At 42.6% G+C, this 22,786-nt stretch overlaps 1 protein-coding gene and 1 long non-coding RNA gene across 9 annotated transcripts in view; one reads left to right on the plus strand and one right to left on the minus strand.

Annotated features, from left to right (window-relative positions):
* Positions 1–16,880, plus strand: part of LOC123279260 (uncharacterized) — a 94,375-nt gene extending 77,495 nt beyond the window's left edge. For 3 of the 8 annotated variants that reach the window (XR_011496631.1, XR_011496637.1, XR_011496638.1), the window contains exons 6-7: positions 3,407–3,557; positions 5,755–15,028. This is a non-coding gene — a long non-coding RNA (uncharacterized lncRNA). Of the gene's footprint in view, positions 1–3,406; positions 3,558–5,754; positions 15,029–15,728 lie in introns of those variants that run through there. The other 5 variants (XR_011496633.1, XR_011496634.1, XR_011496635.1 and 2 more) reach the window with 5 other exon arrangements.
* Positions 1–22,786, minus strand: part of SLC9A9 (solute carrier family 9 member A9) — a 511,724-nt gene that overhangs the window by 80,631 nt on the left and 408,307 nt on the right. The window contains exon 14 of the mRNA XM_014852057.3: positions 15,035–15,114. Coding sequence (XP_014707543.2) covers positions 15,035–15,114 — 80 coding nt within the window. The remainder of the gene's footprint in view (positions 1–15,034; positions 15,115–22,786) is intronic.

The following is a 22,786-nucleotide window of genomic DNA, read 5'->3' on the forward strand; positions in this document are numbered from 1 at the left end:
GGCAGCCCTTTTGCTCCCGCAGAGGCGGGTGCTGCCAGGTCAGCCCTGGCAGCTCCCTTTCTAGGGTGGAACCTGGGTAAACCTCATCCCAGGGAACCAGGGAGAAGCTGTGGCATGTGGTTAGGAAGGAGGGTGGAGCACATCAATTCTGGTCCTCGGATAATAATAACAATAGCAGCCCTTTATTGAGGGCCTATTTTTTCCTAAGCCCTAGGCTAGGTATGTTAAGTTTAATATCCAAATCCCGCAGCCATCCTGAAAGACAGGTATTATTAACATGATTATCATCGTCATTTTACAGATTAGGAAATCAAGATTCGGAGAGTTCTAGTAACTTCCCAACATCACACCAGTAGTCAGTGGCGCAGATCTAGACTGAGCTGTTTGACTCATGCTCCATGCTGCTCCAGGCTAATGAGTTTGAACTTGACTTGGTGGGATATGGTATCAGCGCTGTATTCATAACATAGGTTAACCTGAGGGTTAATTTAAGCAAAGTCTACAAACAGAAGACAAGTTGATGAGACTGAATTTTCACAAACAGCTAAAATAACTGTTCTACCTCCTTTTGAGTAAGAAGTTAATTGTGGAGAATCTCCCTATGAGACAGCAGCTCAGAAGAAAGAGAAACACGTTCACTCAGAGGTCTAGAGAACTCCATTTGTGAGGCAAGACTGGGCGAGTGGCTTGTTGCAAAGAATGGGCTCAGCAAGAACGTGGAGCAGGTTCATGGAAGCAGGTTTCCACCTGGGGAGAACCAACCACTGGTCTCCTCCCCACGTGAGTAGGCGTCCTGCCTCCCCTCCTTCTGTGAATGGCAAGCAGAAGCCAGTCATGAGGGCTGGAACCCCCAGCCACCCGCTTCCTTGTAACTGCGCCTCCCTGGCCCTTCCTCTCTGTGCCCCGATACCCCCCGTAATGCAGCAGCGGAGTCTGTGGATTTGGGGCCAGAGTTTTCTAGCATCTATCCCTTTCCTTTCTATTCCTATTGAACCTGCCAACATTTAGACCCTTGTGACTTCTCCCTAATCAATGCTGTTAGGTCAATCTTTCTAAAACAGGACTGTGTCACTCCTGTGTCTCTACAAATTGTCCAGTTCCCTGTTTTCTACTGAATTAAATCTGGACACCTTCATCTGATACTCAAAATCCTTACAGATTTCCCTGAACACAGCTTTTTAGTCCCTTCTGCTCTAACAGTCAACCCTAAATGTGCCACACTGCCATCCTCACTTCACCCCAAGCACATCTAATACTTTCCCACGTTCTCACCTTTACCTGAGACCTTTGCTCTGCCTGGAAAAATGTAATAAGCAGACCTTGGGTTTGTTGGGTACTGCCTGTTTTCAAAGTGGTTTCACTTACCTTATTCCATTTGAAAATTGCAGTTACTAAGCGGGGCAGATATGATTATCCTCGTTTTACAGATTAACAAACAGTGGCCCTGAGCAGGCCCAGCACCTGTGGCTCCATAGCCGGGGGGCCGAGGCAGGCCCAGGAGCCCGAGCTTCATGTTCGCTCTACTCGCGGCTCTGTGTTGCTCTTCTCCTTTGTCCAGCCTTTCATCTGGCTTCCTCCAGTTTCTACTTGTCATATCCTACCTTTTTCTCAAAGTCCAGCTCAAATCCGCTAACTCCATGAGCTCTTCCACAAAAGCCCTGATGGCTCCTTTTCTCTGAGCTCTTACAGCTCCTTGTCCAACTTACCCGGCACTTTGAACAATTGGGGACAAGGCCTGAGAGTTCCTGGATAAGGGTGTGAGGCTGGCGTAGATCAAGATTTTAAATCTTTTTGATCATGACTCCCATTAAGAAACACATTTTCTATCACAAACTAGTGTATACACACACACACACACACACACACCCCTGAACAGGTTTCATGAAATAGTATTGACTTCTAATTCTGCAATGCAGTATTTTATTCTCTCTAGTCTACTTTCATTTGTTAAAAAGTTCTGGTTAGGAACCCACTAAATTGATTTTGAGAACCACTAATGGGTCCTGATTAGCAGTTTGGAAAACTCTGGTTTAAATCTTATGTGTCTCTTCTAAATGGCCTAGACAGCATTTTCAAAGGTTTGCAAAAGACCGAGTGAGCAAGTGAGATTTGTTCATCAAGGATTTCGTCTGAATTCCTAACAGGAATACAAACAGTTCTCACAAAGGCTGGGCCAGGAAGGAAGGGCCTCAGCTGGAGAGCACCACCTTCCACTTGCTGGAAGGCCAAGGGTAGGCATTTGTTTTCTTCCAGCTTCATTGAGGTATAAATGACAAATAAAAATTGTATCTATTTAAGGTGTACAACGTGATTTTCTGACGTACGCATATGTTGTGCAATGATTACCACACAAGCTAACTAACATCGCATCACCTCACCTAGTTACCATTTTGTTTTGTGGTAGGAACACTTAAGATCTCCTCTCTTGGCACATTTTGAGCACACAATGCAGTATTTTTAACTCTAGTCACCATGGTCTACAGACGAGCTCCACAACTTTCTCATCCAGCATAAATGAAACTTTTTACCCTTTGACCAACATCTCCCCATTTCCCCAACCCCCAGTCCCTAGTTACCACCATTCTAATCTCTGCTTTCATGAATTTGACTGTTTTAGGTTCCACATATAAATGAGATCATGTAAGGACAGGAATTCTTAAAGGGCCAGTGATGAAGGACGAGGGTGCACGCATTTCACAGCGGGACATCTTCACAGGAGTGGGATGTGTGGGCACCAGAGAGCTGGGGAGGAAGAGTCCTCGATAAGGCATGTCTGTAGACTGAGAGGAGACTGATGTGCTCGTCATAACCCTGAATATGGCAGGAAATCAGCTAGAATTTAAAAATAATAAAAATGTAATAAAACTCCTTGTTTATATCTGCATAGTGAGTCTGAGGGCCTTCAGGCCTACAAACCTGTCACTGAATTTAGTATCATTTCAACCTTATGAAGCACTTGATGTTTGCAAACTGCTTGTACAATTACCCATTACCATCATGTTCATCTTCTGAACATTTCAGTTCAGAGAAGGCCTGAGGACTTCAGGCTAAGAGTAAAAGAAAAAAGGAAAGGAAAAAGAATTGGTCAAGCTAAAGACCCAGCTTTTGACCTTGTGCCGCTGGAGCTGTTTAAGATGTGGGGTACTTGCTTCTCAGTGGGGTCCCCTCTTCCCTCAGCACCTGGAGTCTGCAGTGCCTGCAGCTGGCCTTGGGCAGCCACACTGCTCTTGGGAGCTCCGGGTAGGATCTATGTCCGCATGAAGCAGCGGAGGGAAAGGCAAAGGGCTTGGCAGCTGCCAGCAGAGGGCTAGGCGGTAGTGAGGATGCACGCGGGGAGAGGTGCTCGAGGTTGCTGGGAAAGAGTAGTGAGCAAAGGACAAAGCAGTTACGGCCTTTCCTGTTGCAGGTATACACCCACGGTAAAGGGTTGGGATCGACTTGCTTAGGAGCCTGTGCATAGAAGCCAGAACTCAGCTCTGGCCACATTTATGAGCAACAGGTCGGTGAAACCCAACACACTGGTGGATTTCAAGGAATCCCAAGGAAATGGCTTCAAGGTATGTCAAAGGCAATGGTTTGAGGATGTGTCTGTTTCCTTGGGTAAAAGGTTAGCTCTCCTGTGCTTCTTCCCCTACACTTAAGAGCCCACAGCCTCAGCTACCACTGGCAAGCAGCTGTCCCAGGAGACCGAGTGTGGCCGAAGGGCTGGCGGCATTCTGTTTTATCTGGTTTACCAGTTTAGGAACAAAAAGCAGGCTTTTCTTTCAAAGTGAATTTTACTTCATCATTTTCCGTGAGATCAGTTAAAATCTCTGTCAGAGGTTCTCCCCCTTCTCACCAGGGATAGGTCAACACCAGGAGCTGAGCTGAGAGGCTGAGCTGGCTTTTTAACTAGAAAGCGTTCTGGGAGACCCGCACCATTACACCGTGGGATCACGTTCGCCGCTGGAAATTTAAGAATCTACCTCTGAGTGAAATGATAATTTATATTATCATATTCAGTGTTCCAAAATAGACAAGCAGAACATTTCTGTCCTTTTATCTACATAGAAAACTTGTGGGCGTCTTCAGGAGCAACTGTACAGAAGCATGCTCGGTTTATTGCTCTCCCTGTCACACCTCCTTCCACGCGACCACCAGTTGTCTTCATTATAACCAACTGGACTGTGTGACTCTGCTTAAAGCGCTGTGTTGGTCTCCTGCTGGCAATAAGAGAAAATCTTTTTTCTTGACCACAACATGTTTGGTCCTGCCCCGTCTGTCCATGATAACTCTCCAGTTTTACTGTCCACTGATCCAGTCGCTCTGAAACTCCCACCATTTTCTGAACACCTCATACCCTATTTATGCCTTTGCCTGAGCTGTTTCCATTGCCAGAAAGTCCTTCACATCCTTGGCTCAGCTCCTTATAGATTCTTACATTTTTCTCATCTATTTCCAAACTTACTTCTGTGTGGCTTCCTTGATTTTCCAAAGCTGGCTAGCGGGCTATGACCCCCTCTGGCTTCCATAACTCTTTTTGCTCATAACCTTAGTATAGCTCTTAGTGCATTGGTGGCTGCTGTCTCAACCTCATTAGGATGCTGGCATCTTGAGGGCAACCACCATTTATTTGTCTCTGTGGCTTCAGAAGAAACTAGAAGACATACTTATATACTTTTTTCTAGGAAAGAAGTATTAAAACTAAATTCAGTTAAAATCATTGAAGAAAATTTAAACAAAACACATTTTTTTTCAGGGGAAGATATAGTAAAACTAAATCCAATTCTGGAAGCATTAAATGTGTAGGTACCTGATAAACTACTGTCATACAGATGAATCAGATTTGTGACAGAAAGGAAACTTTGGAAGACTCTTAAGCATGTGACACATTGCTCTACCTTTAGCCCTCTGAGTCACTCAACAAAAATATAAAATTAGTAGCAGCGAGAGAGAATTCTAGTTACACTGGGTATAGGGAATGAGAGTCTCGCCCTTTGCTTCAAAGGCTGACTCCACTCTTCCCTGGAGACTATCTCCTTTCTCTTCTTTCTTCCAATTTTGTGCCTTGCAGGCGGGTTTATTCCGGCTCCTTTCAGCTATTCATGCCACACCTGTCATGGGACTTTCCTCCATGTTATTCCTTCTGCTCAGAATGCTCTTCCTCCCTTTCCATTGTTTAATTTCGTGTTAGGAAATCCCAGTTCCTCCACGGACTCTTTCCCACATGGCTGGAACAGTATTTATTTCTCCAACAGTCTCTTCCTCCCTTAACCGCCAGCGCACTTATCTCTTTGCCACTCTTATTTATGAGTTGGTTTGACAGGTGGAGAATATGTCAGCACCATCTACCTTGTGAAGTGAACTTTAATTAGGGCAGGGCCACGTCTGTCCACGTGCTTTGTGCTGTGCTTGCCACAGCTTCACATGCAGACAAGGGCTGAATACTGTGGTCCACGAGTCAGACCCGGCCCGTGTCTCCCTGTCAGGTGATAATATGTGAGGCTGGCAGCCACGGCTCATGCTGATAACGTGTCTCTAGTAGCTCACGAATTTGTTGGCTGCCTGAAAAAGTCTTGGCTCCTGCAGTTGAGAAGGAGTGACCAAGTAGCAAATAAAGAAAATTCAAGTAAAATACTCTTTTTTCTAATGGGGAAGAAATATTAAAACTAAATTCAAAACTGGCAACATTAAGGTAATACATTTATTTTTGTGAGTCTTAACATTTTTTCCCTTCTCCCTCTTTCCTAATAAAATGATTCCATACCGACCTAGAAATCTTCAAATATAACATCACACCACTAACGACAAAACATGATGGCTTCACCTGAAAGGTTCAATTGAAAGATCTCCTTTATCACAAGAAGGCGCGAGAGGAATAATCGTCTCCAAAGGCTGGCATTGCTTCCATTGTGAAACAGAAAAATTGCTGCACTTCTCTATCAAGGCAAAATTGCTATCTGTGGTGTAATTTCCAGAAAAATAATGATGAGACGATGGACTGTAACTTAGAAAAATCATAAATGAGTCAATCACATGTGCAGAACTGGGCACACAAAGGAAGGGCCAAACACCAGCTACATCCATTTACTCGAGATCCAAGAAGAGGAATTAGGGCTCATTTACAGCTTAAGTGGAACCTTTGTTTATGGAGACTGAAGACTTTCTAACGGCATTAAAATATGGCTGTTGCAACTAAAAATTATCACAAGCATACAAAATAATGAGTATTTCGGTCGCTCAGAGACAATAAATGACAATGACGACTGAACGCATTACATGATGCCCCCATTTAACAGATGGAGATATCAACGGGCAGTAATGATAATAATAAATCTCACGTTATTGAGCACTTTCCTAAGTGCTTCACGCTACGTCACTTAATCCTCAAAACAAACCTATGAAGTAAGGACTTCTATTATCCCCATTTTGCAGCTGAGAGCCTGAGGCACAGAGGCAAAGAACTTTCCTCAAATTACACAGCTAGTAAGTGGATAAGCTACAATAGCAAATCAGTAAATCCTGACCGCCAGACTCTCCCCTGTCTGACAAAAACCAATGGTGGAATGTCTCGGTGCATCTTTCTTTATATCATAGTCACGTTCCTGAAAAGATATCTGCAAATCAGAAATTGAAAAACAGAACCAGATTGGAATGTAAGCTCTGCACGAAATTGTCAGTGGCTGTACCCCTGGTGCCCAGGAGAGCACCCGGTCAAGGTAGGCTCTTGATAAACGTGTGATGAAGAAATAAGTAGATAGAGAAATGAAGAGAGTCTAATATAGTGCTTTTCAGTGAGAAAGTGATCATTACGTTTTTAAAAATTGGACTTAAAAGAACTTATTTTATGAATCTGTTCTAGAAGAGCAGGGGTCACTTTCTGATTTCTCGTTTATGTGAATCCATATTTTCATATCATTTTCTTAAAGTGAAGATGAAACGAGAAAGCATTCTCATGTAATAGAAATATTATTAAAACTTTTACAGGGAAAAGGCAAAACAAATCAGGGATGTCAAATCTCTTGTGGAATCCTAGGATTATTCTAGAAAACTCAGCTATCATCTTGGGATCCACAACTTTGCCCATTCACAGTGGGGGATCCCACATGTTCGGCCAACAATTTACAGTGTCATACTTGTAGCCACTTGTCAGGGCTCCAGAAGAGTTTTAGTCCAATTACAGAACATTGCAAAGTATTTAGGCCATACGGTCTTGAGAAAACTGTTCTATTTAACTGTTTTAATCATGTTTTGGCTCTGAGAGGCAAGTGAACAAGTTACCATCATTAAGAAGTTGTTTTAATAACTAGTCAACTTTTCTGATGGATTTAGTCACAACAAAGGATATTGTTTATTATTCCCATTATATGGAGGAAGAAATCATGGGAGACCCAAGTTATGACCCGAACGAGAGACTGGTACTGGTAACATTCTCCTACATTGATTCTTACCAAAATTCATGGGAACACAAGGATCCAGGAAGCCAGTATTTTCTTCTAGGGAGTTTTAATTTCATTTCACTTAGGTGCTAAGTCAAGGGCTATCTACAAGATCTTTCTATACAAGCACCTGCGAGGCCAAGGACGAGGAACAGCCAAGTTGAGTACCCAATGGATTAACTACCTGGGTAGGAGTGGGGGCTGCACTGCTGCCCAGTGCAAGGTAAGCTCTTCCCTAGACCCAGCTTCCCAGGGGAGCAATTAAAATGCCACGTGCACCCTCATGTGGGATACCATTGGGGCTGTATTTAGGGAGAGTCTTTAGAAAGTTGATGGCTTAAGTTTGTTTCAAATAGTTTGAAGTTTTAGTGCTTTCTGAAACCACTCAAGGAGTTATCTGGTTACATTGTACAAGTGAAGGTTACAAATGATTTTAATTTATCGCTCCCTTAAAGAGGCCCTCCCATTAAACTCTGGTGATGCCAGTGACTCTCTTTCCTATGCTAAGGACCACCTGTCATTTCAAAGGACTTTGGGGTCATGATTCATTTTAATGAGGCAGGTATGCAAGACTTCATGAAGGTCCTGCCTCCCAACCCGACCCTCTCTGTTAGTACCTAGTCTACAGCCTGGCACATAGTAGGCGCTCAATAAAGGTGAGTGCGAGCTGTCTTACTTACATTCTGTGCTATCTATCCTGCTCGCTGCTGAGAGTAAACAGGCCCACTCCAGACTGCTGAAGCTTTTCATGAGCCACGGAAGAAGCCATCACATGGAAGTATCAATTGTATGCCAGGCACACTTACAACAGTAGCATCACACATATATTAATGCTGCCAGAACTCAGCGGCTGGACCACCCACACCAGGACCCTTGGGATCTGCGGGTGGACAGAGCCTGCTCCCTGATTACGAATGCTGGCTTCAAGCGCAGCAGTAACCTTAGACGTGCCTTTTCCCTCCTCTGGGCTCATGCTTCATTTATAAAACAGGGCTCATAGAGCTAACATTCCTTGTTCCTTTGAGAGTTTTTTGTGAAGTAAACTCAAGTCATTCACAAGGCCACAGTCCTACCCCGATAAATAATTCATGGATGCCTCAGCTAGTCAGAATAAGAACAAAAATAAGGGATCATCATTTAGAATGGAAATTGCTGCTCACAATATTCATACCTATGATTTAAAATAAGCGTGACTGTGTGGGATATAATGAATTCTGTCAAGTTTTAGGAGGGGAAGACACCCCCCTTTTATTAAGACTATGATGCCATTACATTTAAATCCATTAACTACTTGATTCCAAGTGTCATTTTGAATGGTCCTGATGTTTGTGTTTACTTTTCCGGGATTGCAGCTCCAGCCTGTCACTCTTCGGTATAGGAGGGGGTCTGGTATCTGCCACTTTCTTGGCCAGGTTCTTTAATGGAAAACTCAAGAGCTGTGGTGTCCACACCCACCATGGGCCTTTCCTTTTGCTGGTAACACCTCAGTGCGCTCTTCATTCCAAACCAATGATGGGAAGGAAGTCTCCATTCACATGGCTTTATGTAATTCTAGTACTGTGTCAACTTGCCAACCCATTGTTATCTTTGTGCTTTCTTTACAAGTATGTAAAGTGTTGGCAACCACATGATAGCTCCTTCTTTTCAGTTGATACAACAACCCGGAAGCTCTCCGAACCCTGTCCTTACAGGAAGTGTTAAAAATGATTGTAGGCTGCCCTTTTTAATGTGGAAAAGGTCATTCTTATACTGTGTCATTCCCATTTGTAAGACCAATATATACACACGCTTAAGGAAAGAGATGATAAATGATAGAGAGGAAAGAGACTGTAGGAAGCAGACAGTCCGGCAGGATCATTAGTCACTGATGAATAAGGCAACCTAAGATTCCCACGCTGGCTGTAACACTGTGAATCCAAGCAAATCATTTTATCTGGTGTCTTAAAATATGAATAAAGGGACATCAATTTCTGCTTCTAACCTTCTCATTATAGGAGATCGTTAGTGAGGATGATAGGTGGCTGTAAAATTTTGAGTTCTGTATACTAAGAAACTCAACACATGATCGGTGAGGTAATATGTATTCAGTCACCAAGACAGAGAATGGCTTCTAAGCCAGGGCCAGGCTTGAATGTACCAGACTGGGTGTACTAATTGAACCTAAGAAAGGGTGGTCCAACCATAGGAAGGAGGTCAGTGTGGCAACAGCGATCCAAGTGTGTCGTGGTGGCTGTCTCTGCTTAGGGACAGGGACACTGAGGCTAGGGGGTGGATGTCTAGATGGGGTGTGTACTTTGTGTGCCAAAGGGCAGCCTGGGAGAAAACACTAAGATAACTCACTCTGCCTTCTTCTGCTTTCAGACTCACCTAGTGACCTTCAGGTAATTAATTGGATTTTCATGTATATCAATGTCCAGAATGAAGGAGCCCCAGATAGAAAATACTGCTTGCTTGCTCAATCCATTCATTCATTCATAAACAAATATTTATCGAGTATCCACTATGTGCCAGGCACTATTCTATGCCCTGAGGACATACCAGTGAATGAAAAGAGACCCAAATCCCTGTCCCCGGAAAAGATATATCCTGGTTGGAGGACAGTACTAAAATCAATAAATAAAGTACATACTGTGTCAGATGGTAAGTGTTACGGAGAAAACAAAGCAAGGAAGGGGTGTGGGAGTGCTCCTGTTGGGACTGCTGATTTAAATATGGAGCCAGGAAAGTCAGTGACAAATTGAATGAAAGAGGAGGGAGGGAAGCATGTGAAAGTCTGAGGGAAGAGCATCCCAAACAGAGAGAATTGCCAGCGCAAAGGCCGGGGAGCAGGAAGGTGCTGGGTGTGTCTCAGGAAGCCAGGGTGGCTGGGGCGGAGGGATCCTGGGAGAAAAGTAGGAGAGGGGGCCAGAGGGATACTAGGGACCAGATGGTGACTTGAGCCTTCTCTTGGCCGGGAAGGGATATTCCTCCCCAGGGGGATATATATGGTGATTTGGGAATTTGGTGTCTGGTTTATACTGGTGCTTCCTTTGAGCTTGGCTGGAGTGCATCCATCTCTATGGAATTAAACCATTCTTGGAGTATTTGGCATATTTAACTTTCTACAGCTGAAAAGTTGAGGCCCTGACTCAGAAACTTGGGGACTCCTTTATGGAAGTGTTCTTAGGGTGACCAACCAGGACCTCAACCTTCTCACCCTGTGTCTTCAACCGATGCTTGAGATATGAGCTCTGCACTACATAAGGTAAGCAGTCTTAATAGTCATTGCTGTAATAGTGACTTTATGAAATAATGAGTTGGGGTTTTGCATATAGAGTAAGTGATAACATGGACTTAGAGTTATCAGTGATAATGTTCATTTAAGTATATTAATGGACTTTAGAGTGAGAGAGATCTGGGCTTGAATCAAAGAACTGACGCTGGCTGTGGAACCTTAAGAAAGTTCTTTAAGTTCTCTGAGACTTTGTTTATTCCATTTCAAAGAGGGTGATTGTGAGAATTAAATTAAATAAAAAGGGTGGTTATAAGGATTAAATGAACTAATGTACCCTGTGGGAAAGCCTCGGTGCTCATAACATAGTTCCCCTGCTCATCCCCCGCCCTCAATTTCTTCTTTGCACTGCATGACTCAGAATTGCTGCCCACATTGAATTACAATGAAATCTTAATTAACCATCAATTTGGCACCATAGGCTTCCAACAAGGCTCTTGAGCACGGGAGCCCAGGCTGTTTCAGCAGAGGCCGACACAATCAGCAGTCCACTTGTGTCCATTAGACTCTCCAGACCATCCCAACCTCCTACAGAGCTGGGAGGTGCAATGAAATTATAACGGTAAAGCACTCAACATGGTACTTGGCCATTGTTCATCCTCATTGAATGTTAATTTTTATTATTTTTATTCTCCTGTGCTTTTTGGAAACATTTTATGGGCATGTATATGCTTATTAGTTTTGCTATGAAAAAGTATAAAAAGAAAACAAAACTTTGTGAGCAACAGTGGCTTGTTTTATTGATACCAATGGTGACTTAAGATAGTCTTTCTATCCTCGGGTCTGAATATTGGGCGTGAATTGAATGTGAGTTGAATTCTGTGATGTTTAGTTTCATGTGTCAACTTGGCTAGGATATCCAGTTATTCACTCAAACGCTAACCTAGGTGTGGCTGTGAAGGTTAACATCAATAATCAGTTGACTTTAAGCAAAGGAGATGATCTTCAATAATGTGGGTGGGCCTCATCCAATCCGTTGAATGGCCTTAAGAGCAAAACTAAGGTTTCCCTGAGGAAGAAGGAATCAGCCCTTGCCCGAGAGTTTCTAGACTGAGAGCCTGCCCTACAAATTCTGGACTTGCCGCCCCCCACAATCGCATAAACAGAGTCCTTGAAATAAATCTATGTTTATGTACGTTTATATGTGTGTATATGTGTGTGCACGTATGTGTATGTATATGTACTCCTACTGGTTCTATTTCTGTTTCTCTGGAGAATCCTGACTGATACAGGTGCATGTGGAGCCTTATTTATTCTTCTTTGTCTTTTGTCAGTAATTCTTTATGATGCCTCACTTGCATGACGCAATTTTATTGAAACGAAACTTGCATAGCTCCACACCGCATAATCCGTTTCTTTCAGGCTCACAACAATTTCCTTTTGACCTGGGCCAGGCAACCTGACCCGGACTGGGGGATCCTCCTCCACTGACGGTCGCTGGCATAGCCTACCTATGAGGTTCATGGGGCACATGACCTGGGTTCTAGGCGGACAATAGAAAGAACATAAATGCCAAGTGGATAATTTGTCTCCAAAACCACAGATCTATCGAGAGGTCACAGAGTGGAAACTGGTTGGTTTGCTGCTCTCTGGGTATGAATTCGGAGCATAACTAGGATATAAAAACTTGGTTGTCTGAGTGCAAATATATTTGTGCACTGCAATTTTGGAACAAATGCACAGGAGGACAAATTACCCCGAGAAGAGATATTACTGAGAGTGTAAATCTGCTTTTGTTTTTTGCCAACCTGTCCATAATCATATGGAAATAAACCCCTGGTGAAAAGTGAGACAAAAACTATGACATCATCTGAATTTAGTGTCACAGCTCTAAGCTAAAAATCTGGGTGGGTTCCCACTTTCATTTTCTTGTCTCCAAGGTATTTTTTTCCACGTTACTCCTTTTCTGCATTGTAAAGCATTCCTCACAGCATTGTCAGAATTTGAACAAAAACGTCTTTTATCTCATTTCTGATTTACTATTTTGTGATATTGTGATTAATAATAAGAAATATATATTTGGTTTTAGTCCCCGTTTCTGGTACAGAGCTCCTAAAACCTTTGGAATTTCCTAAATGATGAAAGCAACAAAGGTATCCTTTGTTAGGTTAAGGAGGTGACTTTTGGCCCTGCACCTATGGATGGAAACTGGTTGCCAGGAAACCAAACATGTGATTAGAGGGTTGGAACTTTCAGTCCCCACTCTCCCACCCCTGGGGAGAGGGTGGGACCGGAGATGGAGTTCACTCACCAATAGTCAATGATTTAATCAGTCAGGCCTCTGTAACAAGCCTCCAACAAAACCCCAAAGGACAGGGTTTTGAGAGCTTCCGGGTTGGTGAGCATGTAGAGATTTGGGGAGAGCGTCACGTTCAGAAAGAACATGGAAGCTCTGTGCCCTTTTCCCGTAGCTTGCCCTATGCATTTCTTCCATTTGGCTGTTCCCGAGTTGTATACTTTTGTAATAAACCGATGCTCTGCAAGTAAAATGTTTCTGAGTTCTGTGAGCCGCTCTAGCAAATTAACCAAACCCAAGGAGGAGGTCATGGGAACTATCTATAGTCTATAGCCAGTGGGTCAGAAGCAGAGGTAACAACCTGGGCTTGTCACTGGTGTCTGAGGTGGTGGTGGGGGCAGTCCTGTGGGATGGGCCCTGACCTCTGAGACGCTATCTCTAAGTAGGTACTGTCAGAAATGAGTTGAATTGTAGTACACCGAGCTGGTGTGCAGAGAATCGCTTGGACATGTGGGGAGGCCCCCCCTCCCCCCGCAAGTTGGAAATTGGGTTCAGGAACCCAAAAAGACACTTTCTTACTGTGTATCTTATCATAAGCAAGCAGTTTTTATGTGTATTCTTTATATACATAAAAAGTGCTCTTTATGTCAAATTTTTATAACTTCCTACAAATTTGGTTGTCAAATAAGCATTGGCAGAGGAAAATTGTGCTTCCAGAAGAAATCAACTTGGAACGCAAACCAGCATAACCTCTTAAGAACCAGCTTCCCTTTGAGAGATCAGGAAGGCTTTGAGTAGTTAATGAGATACCAGAACCTCCAAGAGGGACTTATTGGCCAAGACGGTCGGCGTTCAAGAGGGTGGTAACCTACACTGTGCAGGAAAGCTCAAGACTGAGCAAGGCGACGTCGCCGTGCACAGATAACAGAGCTACGGAAAAACAAGACCGTAGCCTCGAAAAACCTCCACCTTCCACACCTCCATCTGTAATTCCTAGAATGCTCTATTTTTGCAGAATTGCTCTCTAATTCTCTCTTTGTTTTATTTTTGCTTCTCTCTACAATCTTCAATTGGCTTCTCTTCACTTCATTCTTAATTCTTTTTCTACACAGCCATTCCTCTAATTTGCTTTCCTTTCCTTCCTACTGTGAATTTCCTGTATTTCTCTTGCCCCCTCTCCCTCTCAACTTTTACCTCTTCATCTTATTCTTTGAATTTCTTTTCCCTGTCCTTAATTCTTCTTCCTCTCCCACTGATCTGTTGTGGCTTTAATCATTGCTTAGGCGCTTTAAAATCACCCAGTGACTGACATTTTCTCCCTGAAAGGAGAGGGATTTGTGACTGTGCAAAACTAACTACAAAGACCCAACACATTGAATTTTCGGCGCAGATTTTTTCTTTCTTCCGTGGCGCTTTTGCTCAGGATTAAAGATGGACGGCTTATTGCAACTCACAACGGCAAAGCCGTTCAGGCTTGACTTCTCAGCCCCGTGAGTCCGCCGGCGAGGTGTGTCTGGGCACTACGTTTACACTGAGTGTTAGAATTATAAAACTGCCCTTCACTAGGAAAAGCTTACTTGAATCTGCCTGGAAGACAAAGTGCTGGGATTTTATAATGTGGTGACCAGACTCATTCTTCTCCCCAGACCATCCATTTCCCTGAGCCCCAACTCCCTTCATTTTTTACAGTTTGAAACCAAGCACATGAATGGGTTCCCGGGAGAAGGGGGAAGGACCTTTGTCCGGTCCACCTGGCCAACTCAACCGGAAGTAAGAGCTCTACAAAGGGAAGAGCAGTAAAATTAGTAAAATGGATCAGTCCTCAGGACTATATGATTTTACCTCTTCGCTTTGGAAATACTAGATTGCCATGAATATACCAAACTCATTTGACTCTCAGAGATTTCCCGTTAGCTCTTTGTAACTTTAAGTATGGATGATACAGCTTTGTATTTTTCGAAATCATTCTTTCTGCTAAGTTTGGTGGTGAATTCACTTTACCTTTCTCTGTTTCTTGAAGAGCAGGAGTGCACAGCTCTGGGATTAAGTGCCGGAAGTTAATCTCTGCTGTGCGGCTGCATCTGGGAGATCATCACTGTCAAAGGATACTTGTGGTCAAAGCCGTACCACATTCTGAAGAGCCAAGCACTCTCTGTTTTGGTTGTGCTTTTTTCCAAGTTATTTGCTTCCTGGAGAAAGAGAATAGAAAAAGCCATTGGATAAATAATCAATATAAAATATTGACATATAATATCAACATTAGTAAATGATATATACAATATTAATATATTTTCACTATAAAAATACATGTCAAACCAAGCTAAATTGAACCACGTTAAAAAACACTTTCTAGGTGAATGCATCTTCTTCTAAATGATGAAGCAGCTGCCAAGCAAATTAGCTCATAGGTCTTGCCATGTGGATGAGACTCTTGTGGCATAATTCAACATTTAGTTCTCTTAATAATCCCTATTTTATTACACAGCTAAGAAATGTCATTTTTTGACATCAATACAAATGATTTTTCTGTCAGATTGCTGTTGTGGGAACTTTGCAGTTTACTTCTGTCAGATTTGGAGGGTGTTTATTTAAGACTTACAAAAAGGTCAAGACTAAAGGAATGATAACAATCTAACAATGGTCAATTCATTTTCACCCATTTTCCTTTGGATAGATCACTACCAAAGGCTGTTAGCTTTTGATATCTTCCTGCTTCGATTCTTGAGTTTTGAAAGAGATATTCCTGATGGGAAGCCTGTAGTACTTGAATGAGCTTTTCTCTCTCCTTTTTTTTCCCCAAAAGGGCCACGGTGGGAGAAAGGAAGAAAATGAATTAAGAAGAACAAAAGAGAAAGCACTTGATGCTTGAGAGTAGAGGATAAAAATGTGAGAAAAAGGAAGGAAGGCGAACCTTTTCTGTGAACTTTAGAGACGAATGATAACGAACATTGCAGTTTGAGAAGAAGGAGATTCAGTGGCATTTTTACTTCTTTTGTGTATCGCATTTTGCATATTAAGACAAGAGAATTCCAGACTTCAATCAGTTGTAATTATCTCCATCATTAAAAGAATTTATATCTTAACGTGGACTCCATTGCTGTGTTTGGCCCTTTAGCTTCCACCCTCAAATTGCATCAGGAGTTCGCAGTCCAGTAATAACGTGAACATTCTCAAGAAATTATGGCGCGTGGAAGACAATGGAGAGCCACTGGCTGCTCCTTGCCAGCCCTTAGATGAGCCCAAGTTGATTAACTTTCATTTTATTTTATTTACCTTTTTGCCCATTCCCAGACAGTCCCACTGATGGTTAATGACAACCAGCTGAACGCAAAGGGCCATATTCTGCTCTCTGAAACCTGTGTAACAGCAGACACTGCAGTTCCATCCCCCGCAAACAACATGGGAATACAAGAAAGCAAAATGTGGTCCATTTCTAGTCAGCCATGTATCCTTTGTCCAAAACGGTTGAAGCAGAGACTCACAATAAAATTAAACGCCAAACTGGCAGCCCTTCTCACTGGTTGTTTTAAGATCTCTGATTTCCAATCTTGCACAGTTTCCCAAATGGAGTTCCCCAGTATGCCATTGTTCTACATGGAGTTGATGGAAATTCTGTGCCAATCGTTCAGGAAAGGATAGGTTTGACAGCGTTACACAGGTTTCTTATATACAGGGTTTCTCAGAATCTTCCATTTATAAATGAGCATTGTAAATCGTCAAGAGGGAAGTGTTTCTCAAACTTACTTGGCTATGGAACCCATTCCCAAACCCCACCGTGGGGCATCTACAATCTTTTCATGGACCTTCGACTTCCACGGATCCGTTTTCTGAGAGACCTGGCGTGCATGCCCTGTTTTACAGAGTTAGAATTTATTCATCATATTCCCCCAAAAGTAAACCAGGGTGTCCAGTTCAATTTTCATTCTTTCCCTGAACCTTTTTTTAGCTATTTCTATCCCAATAAAGGAATCAGATTTTCAAAATCACTGCTGCGCATAATGTTTTCTTCATCGTCTTGCAGCCTCTGCAGGTTGTTTCTGAGTCACCATCTCCCAAACAGGCACCACATGTTGGGGCTTAGCTGGCAGTACCGCTGTTCACCCTTGACTCGACTAGTTAGCAAACCTCTGCGCCAACAGTGGGGAGTTGCCTCTCTCTTTTTTTTCCTTTCTTTTTCTTTAAGAAGAATAAGGACTTACAGAACTTTATCCATCAACAAGCATGGGTAATTTTTGATAGCTGATAATATCTACTGATGACAAGATAGTCATTGAAGAAAACTGATGGAAAGGAGTGTAAGCAAATTCTTGTTGTTTGTTTGGTTGTTTGCTTTTAAGTAAAGGTAGGCTGTGAGATGGTGAGCTCGGCTGATGGTCAGGGGTCCAGGATTCTAGCACCCACCCTGCAGCAGCCCAGCAGAATGACATTTGCCATGATGAGAGTCCCCAGCTCTTGAATGCTTATGGATTCCTAGGTAGCATGCTAGCCACGCTATCCAGTCATTAACTTTTACAGTCATTATTCCTCAATTTTCACAATAATCCATCAGGGTGGGTTGTGTTATACCTATATTACAGGTGAGGACCTTGAGAGGCCCAGAGAAGGGAAGAGATGAGCCCAAAGTCACACAGCTAGCAAGCAACAGAGCTGGAATCTGAATGTAGGACTGCCTGACTCCAAAGATGGCATTCCTTCTGCCTGTATCTCACTCAGCCTTTAAACTTTGGGAAGCAGATGTACGATGGGCCACTTGGGCTGCAGTTTCCTTGTCTGTAAAATGAATTGAGGAAATCAGCCTGGCTGGTGTCTGAGGTCCTAATCATGTGAAAAATACTCTATTTTTATTAATGACGGCAACACCAATAAAAGCTAACACTTCTTGAACACACCCTATGTGCCAGACACTATTCTAAGTGCTTTCCGTATATTAACTCCTTTAACTCTTTTAACAGTTTGGTGAAGTCTGTTCTATGATGGTTCCTATTTGACAGATGAGGAATCTGAGGCTCCTGGCACCTGGAGAGGTTTCCAAGCACACCTGTGGCCCCTCAGCAGCCAAGTTCCTCTCATCTAGCTGGGGCCCCAGGGTGTGAATGGAGAGCAAACCAGGGCCATGGGGTATCTGAGCAGGGAGAAGAGGTCAGGATAGTAGGGTGCTCATGGCGGTTGATGCAGAGCAGCTACGTGAACCCCAAACATAATGAAAATGCATGCCTCCACTCAGCTGGGTGAACTGCTGATGGCTCTGAAAGTGTCTCTGTAAAAAGCTAACCTCACTGTTAGGAATTTCTCTAGACTCTTAGAGAAGGTTTTCAGAGGTCTCCCAAGGTCTAAGGAACCCTCCCTGTCTTTCTTTCCCTTTTCTCTCTCCTTTTTATTTTATTTTACTTCCTGAGGGGAACATATCAGAACTCACCAGCAATCCTGAAAGAGCTTATACTATTTCTGGCAAAACTTCCAGGGTTATTTTTCTGTCAGCTGATGAGAGCAAGAGATATCAGGTAGCATTTTGGAAAAATGTTAACACATGCAATCTTTTTTTCAAAAACTTATTTTACTTGGGAGACTGGAGATGTTATTCATTTCATTACTTTGTAGCGAAATACACTGGGTTCTCATTAGAATAAAACATAGGACATGTTTTCCCAGGTGAGAAAAGTACCACTGATGGCCCAGCATTGACTTTTCTGCTGATCCTAGATAAAATGTTCAGTGTACATCTTAAATATCTGTTGGCCCAGTTCTAGATCCATTCATTTATTTCTCTGAAGTTATTGATGACTTAATAACTCGGTTATGAAAGGCCATCAATAAATGAGTAGAAATAAATGAGTTAGTCTACTGTGTGCGCTGCTTGTTCACCGGGGGCTGAAGATAAATGTGCCAAGGGAAGGCCAGCCTTTGCAGTCACCCTGGAACAGGGAAGGTATCTGATGAGGCAGCACAGAGGGCAAGGCCCTGGAGGGCCCAGATGGGCAGGGGACAGCAGGTGGCATCAATTTACCTGTATTACTCTAAAGCAGAGATGGGCTCACACCCAAGGACAATGGATGTGAGCAGTTACTAGAAGCAGAATCAGGAAGTCGGTGGTATTTTCTTAATCACTAGCAATATTTCTTCCTTTTTGAGTTCCTTTATCCCAGAGGGAAAGCAGTGTGCATGCTGGAATAAGCAGAGGATCCAGAAACTGAAGACCAAGGTTTGGGTTCTGACTCTACCGTTTACCATTTAATAATAACTATCGCTCACCAACTCTGAGCCTGTAAGTGATCACAGCCGTAAATGGGAACTGGAGATTCAAGGGTATCGAGTCTTAACTTTTATTTGCCCTTGATGCTTTTAAGAAGCAGAGTGATATATGTGCAATTTCTGGTCCCTTTATTATCCCCTATTTCTGGGAAAATGTAAAAATGACTGGGGCATTTGATATCTTTCTTTTTTCTCCATAAACAGGGGAGTAGATCAGAGGCTGGGAAGTGACTGAGCACGGTAGGGAGTGAGCAGTTGTCTTTTAAGTGACGCCCTCACCCTTAGCACGGCCCCAGAGAGGGAGCAACAGGAAAATTACCAGTCCTCTTTGTTTTCCGCTTCTTTGGACCCCTGAGAGAAAAGAAAAGGCTCTAGCCAGAAATCTGTGAAAACCAGACCCTGAAGCAAGGAGGGATTGTTTGTTGTATTAACTTCAATGAAAAAGAACTAAGCAGATGGAAATACATTCCTCTCTCAATATCCAAATGTGGGGCCTTCCCTAAGTGATCTGGATGAGTGCTGCTCTGGGACCATCATGTGGGATCGCTCCTCGTTTCTGGAAGATTCAATGGATTAAGAGAGAGAGATTTTCCTATCTACTTCTCAAGGTTTCATATTCAATACTGATGTCAGCGGAAGTTGCGCAGAATGATAACGAAGACAATAATCATCATAACAAATCTGTTGAGGTTCCAAAGCACTTTTTCAAGCAGTGCCTGGGGATGGAATCTGACAGCAATACTCTGCCCCACCATCTCCCCCTACTTTGGAATCTATTTGTGTAATAATTTCAAGTTTATTGCCTAGATTTTCTGATTACCAGCAAGAGGACCAGATTCTGTGCCCTTAGAAAGAAAGATTTCTGGATTCTGAAGAGGGAGCATAATACAATTGAGGGTCAATAGGATTTTTTTTCAAATTTACATTTTAAAAGGTAAATCATGGGGCTGGCCCTGTGGCCCAGTGGTTAAATTTCTGCTTGCTCCACTTTGGCGGCCTAGAGTTTGCCAGTTTGGATCCCGGATGTGGACCTATTCCACTCATCAGCCATGATGTGGAGGTGTCCCACATACAAAATAGAGGAAGACTGGCACAGACATTAGGTCAGGGCAAATCTTCCTGACACACACACACACACACACACGAAAGGTAAATCATGAATTCTTAACCTCCACATAGAAAGTACTTTATACAAATATTCTTACCTTCCCCCCACCATGATAAATTCATAAATGTTCCAAGAAGGTATAGTTAGAAAATATATGCTTAGGGAGGAAAAAATGGAGTCAAGGATGGGTAAAACTGTTAGGATGACATGTAGATATCATAGATATACTACCAGATGGGCTAAACTCATGGTTCAGCTACAAAGAAAGGGCCAGGTTCAAATAACTTTGTCTGTATAAGAGATTGAAGTTAATCCACAGGCAAATAAATTGTTTGGTTCAGGTACATATAATATTGAGGTGGTTTTAAAATGTATACCCACAAATTCTCTGTTATTTCTCCTTTTAAAATATGGAGACTAATTTCCCTTCCTATTGAGTGTGGACTGTACTTAGTGACTCATTTTTAATCAACAGAATGGGCAGAAGTGCTGGTGTGTTGTATCCAAGGCCATGCCATAAAAACATATTGGGCTTCCTCCTTGCTGTCTCTCTGGGACCCTTGAGGGAAGTCAGCTGCCATATTGTGAGGACCCTCAAGCAGCTCTATGGAGAGATCCATGTGGTGAGGAATTGAGTCTCCTTGCCAATAGCTAGCAAGGAACTGAGGCCTCCTGCCCACATGGAAGTGGATCCTTCAGCCCCAGCGAAGCCTTCAGATGACCATCACTCTGGCTGACATCTGACTGAAACCTCATGAGAGACTCTGAATTGGAAACACTCAGCTAAGTTGCTTTCAAATTCCTGACCCAGAGAAACTGTGAGATCATAAATATTTATTGTTTTAGGTACTGATTTTGGGAATAATTATTGATGCAGCGATAGAAAGCTAATATAACTATATACTGGAATCATAAATTCTAGATGTAGAAGGCATTGGAGTGGGAGTTGGGAAGAGATAATAAAATGATGAGGCATAACTCTTTGTGGTTTACAAAGTGTATTCACAAGGGTAACATATTTGTGGTGTAGAAAACGCTTCCCCATTAAAAGCAGATAAAAAATTATCCCAGGTCCAGCACACCATGGCACGGATTGCAGATTGAATACAAAGACACGAAATGATGGCTCAGCTTACAGGCAGGGGGAAGTTCACCCCATCTCACTGTACCTGCTTCACAGCATTCTTAACTAATGCCTCATTTTTATCATCGTTTGGTTAGTGTGCTAACTCTTTTATATACATGTACACACACGTACCCACGCACACACTCCTAATCGAAAATGCACCTTGGAACAAGAAGATTCCAGCTCATGCCATCCCCTAGTGACAGCACCCCCGAATCACAAACACCACAGCACAGATAAGTCTTACATTTAGACTTGTGATTTGAGTATATACTATTATGTATTTTTCTGAAAACAAAATACAACAAAACAATGTTTCCCCCTACAAAATTACTTCCAAAATTTATAATGGCTGGCCATGAGAGAGTAACTAGTATCGTAAATATATGATAGAATTCAAGTATTGGTTAACAGACAGCAAAGGACTGTGAACTCCAAGAGAAGGAAAACAAATGAGGTGAGCCCTATATTCTCCTTGACCTTCTCTCTAGAGGCCCCGCCCAGTTGTAGAGCAAGGAGGTGGGGTCCAAGCAGAATGCAGCAGTCTCTCTGAGTTAAGGAACAAGAGATGGGAGTTTGGCGGTTGCTGAAGGGGCTGGAGTTTTGTTGTTGTTCTCTTGGGCAAGTTACTTTCATTCTTTGAACTTCAACTTTATCATTTATAAAATGGGGGTTATAATAGGTATCTTGATTGGTCAAGGTAAAGACTAAGTGTGATTTTATATAGGGCAGCTAATGTATAAAAAAACGCTCACTAAATTGTAGTTGCCGTCTTCCTCCACTTCCTCTTCCTCATCGTTATTTCTGCTTTCTACAGCAGGTAATTGTAGAATCTTCAGGTAGGGCAAACATATGGAATTTAGCCATAAGTAGTAGAAAGTTAGTAAGGAGGGCATATACTTTTGGATGTATAAGCCATGAGTAAGTATAACCAAAAAATTCAATGTTGGCCAAGGGAAAACCCGAGATATTTGCTCATTTTATTTTTCTCAAAATACTATTAGTTGTAATGTAACATAAAAAACCCTCATCTAGTTTAGATCAATCCCAGAGCCTAGTATTCTATTTCTGAAATATTTGCGGGAGTGTAGTGTGGAATTTACATTCTATGAGGCCAACTCCAACAGCACAGGAGCAAGCAGGGAAAAATGTTGATCACTGTCAAATCGGGGGGATATATATGTGGGAATCTTTATTCTGTTTTCTGTAAGTTTATTAGGGATATTTGAAAATATTCGCAAGGCAAAGTAAATTTTATTTAATGATTAGATGACCCTACCATCTGTTAATTAATCTCTTCCCTTCCTGAACCTACTTACATTTCCAGGCTTTGCAGCTCTAGATGACTCTGAGGAAAAGGATCAATTGTGCAGAAGAA

Source organism: Equus asinus, chromosome 21 (genome assembly GCF_041296235.1).
Source record: "Equus asinus isolate D_3611 breed Donkey chromosome 21, EquAss-T2T_v2, whole genome shotgun sequence".
Lineage (NCBI taxonomy): Eukaryota > Metazoa > Chordata > Mammalia > Perissodactyla > Equidae > Equus > Equus asinus.